The 2500-nt window shown below is 45.3% G+C and overlaps 1 protein-coding gene across 2 annotated transcripts in view; it reads left to right on the top strand.

Moving 5' to 3' along the window:
• LOC138033838 (uncharacterized) overlaps positions 1-2500 on the top strand; it is a 15954-nt gene that overhangs the window by 7658 nt on the left and 5796 nt on the right. For both annotated transcript variants that reach the window (XM_068881699.1, XM_068881700.1), the window contains exon 4: positions 1-69. This exon is cut by the window's left edge and continues 78 nt beyond it. In XM_068881699.1, the coding sequence (XP_068737800.1) occupies positions 1-69 (69 nt within the window). The remainder of the gene's footprint in view (positions 70-2500) is intronic.

Raw genomic sequence — 2500 nt, 5'->3', positions numbered from 1 at the left:
ACTGGTGCGGTAGCAACTGTACCTGCTGGAGCTACAGCACTCGGCCAGCCCGTCTATTATACACAGCAGGTATATCTTACCGGTATATTTAATCGCAGAGTCGACAGTTACAATCACTTTCGTCAGCAGAATAAACAGCATCAAAGAAAAGTAATGCTAGTTTGCTCTCATTTGAATGGTAACATTTTGAGATTTCACCCAGAGATTCAGAAGTTAGAATCACGTTGTTCAGCGTAGAAAACAATATCAGAGGAAAGCTCTCTCCTGTCCAGCAGCTGTCATTAGAATGCAGGTAACTTTTAGCATTGGCATCCAAAGCCTCAACAATTAGAACCACTGTGAAAAGCGTAGTTAACACAGCGAGGGAAAGTACTGCTTGGTAGACCAATAACGATTTATTACAATTTAACTTGGAACAATAAACATGATATCGAGGCTCTGGGAAATAACAATTTGTTAGAGGTTATTCCCCGGGGCCTCGATATAGTGACGTGTTATAATATTAATGTCAATAATTATATTAATGTTAATAATTAATAATAATAATAATAATAATCAGCGCAGTTATTCGCACTAGTGCATACACGTGTGGGTAATTACTCCAACCATGACATAGATACACGGACCAAAGAAAAGCCTACGCAAAGTGATCTGAAATCTATCGACAACGTCATTAGCAGTCTAATGGAGCAGAACACGGAATGTGCAGCGGAGCACCCTTTTGCGTATTTATGGCTGGCTAATTGTGTTCTTTACTCAGTAGTGGTGGCATTCATGTTGCTGAAAGGTTGGAAAAGAGAAAGCAGGGATCGGACAGAAAGTCGCGATAAGGGTGACAAGTGGAGGGAGAAATATCTGGAGGATGTTGGTGAAATAAGGAGAAAACTCTCAATCGCGACTTTAGGCTCGATTACCAGCCGCTGTTTCGGAAAATGAGCCCGCGCTCACCCCCGGGGAGGCACGCGGACTCGAGAGAGCGGCGGAAATCGAGCCTATCGCGACTTCTGAGCTGAGCAGGATTCGAGAAAATAGGAGCTTAACAAAGAAAGGGAGGAAAAACAGGGCTCAGCTCCGGAAGGGATGTCATTCACTTTCTGCTACTACGCTTGTGAGTTACATTAAAAAGCAAAAGTGGCTGTTAAGGAGGCTCAGAGCATGCTATGGTAGGAAAAGGAGACAAGAAGAGGCCAAAGTTCTGAACCTGCAGTTTAAGGAAGATCCTGGCCGAGTATATGCCACTACAAATAAAATAGTGGCCGATGACCCCAGACAACGATCGTTCGAAATACAGAGGGGCAGCAAAATCTGACTTGGAGAACGGAGTCTCAAGCATGTTTATTAGTGTCGAAGGCTTCTGGAGAGCGCTATGGGAGGAGCAAGGGACTGGGAATGAAAAAGCTGAGTGGCTAAAAGAGATCGAAGCGGCAATCCTCAGGTGTGTCCCTCCTTTATTGCGAGAGAGTTGGAAGCTTGAAACTACAGAAGCGGCCAGAGTGATCTCAAGAAAGAGAAATTGGAGCGCACCGGGCCCAGAATGACCAACTATTGGTGGAAACGCGCATGCGCACTCCATGGTGACGTCACATCGGCTTTCAAGTCTATTTCAAGAAGCAAGATAGGGTTCCCGGGATGGTTTCCAGACGGAAAAACGAGGTTAATGCCGAAAACAGGCGAATTTATAAGCGAAAATCAACTCCCAATCACGTGTTTGAACACATTATATAAATGGTTCACGTCGTGCGTTTTGGGGCCTGTGAATGAACACTTGGATCGATACAAATTGATGGAAGATCAGCAAGGAGGAGCTAAAGCGGGATGCAGCGTGACCACTCATAATTTACTGATAGATCGGATGGTTACTCTGGCTGCCATAGGCGTAAGCGCAATATGAGTGTTGCTTGGATTGATGCGCGAAAGGCCTATGACTCGATTGATCATGGGTGGATGAGGAAGATCATGCACGTTGACAAATTTTCAATATGGGTCTGCGAAGTCATTAGCAAGTTTTGTGATAGTTGGAACACCAGGATTGTTATCACTACTGGCAAGGGCAGTGAAATTACCCATCTACTTCAACAGAGGTCTTCCACAGGGTGACGCCCTGTGTCCACGCCTATTTACCTTGTGTCTCAATCCGGTTGCGTGGAGACTGAGCTCTACTGAGGGTTATAGGCTGTCAAAGCCAATTGCGTCCAGGATTAGGAACTTACTCTATATAGACGATCTCAAGGTGTTCGCCTCGTCTGAAGCGAAATTGGAAAGAGTGCTGGAGATGATCAGACTACTATGGGGGACATCGGCCTGCAGTGGAACCACAAGAAGTGTAATGTGTTGCATGTGAGAAGGGGAGTCACCGTACAAGATTCGGAAAGATGCGTGATGGGAACGATGTGCGTGGACTGTCTGAATGAGGACTTGCATTATCGATTTCTGGGAGTACCAGAACAGTTATTGCAAGACGAAAAGCTGGTTTTGGAGGTAGCAGCTAACACTTATCGGA

The sequence above is a fragment of the Montipora capricornis genome, chromosome 14 (genome assembly GCF_036669925.1).
Source record: "Montipora capricornis isolate CH-2021 chromosome 14, ASM3666992v2, whole genome shotgun sequence".
In the NCBI taxonomy this organism is placed as follows: Eukaryota; Metazoa; Cnidaria; class Anthozoa; order Scleractinia; family Acroporidae; genus Montipora; species Montipora capricornis.
Note: the sequence above shows the minus strand (reverse complement) of the source record. Positions and strands in the feature narration are given on the sequence as shown.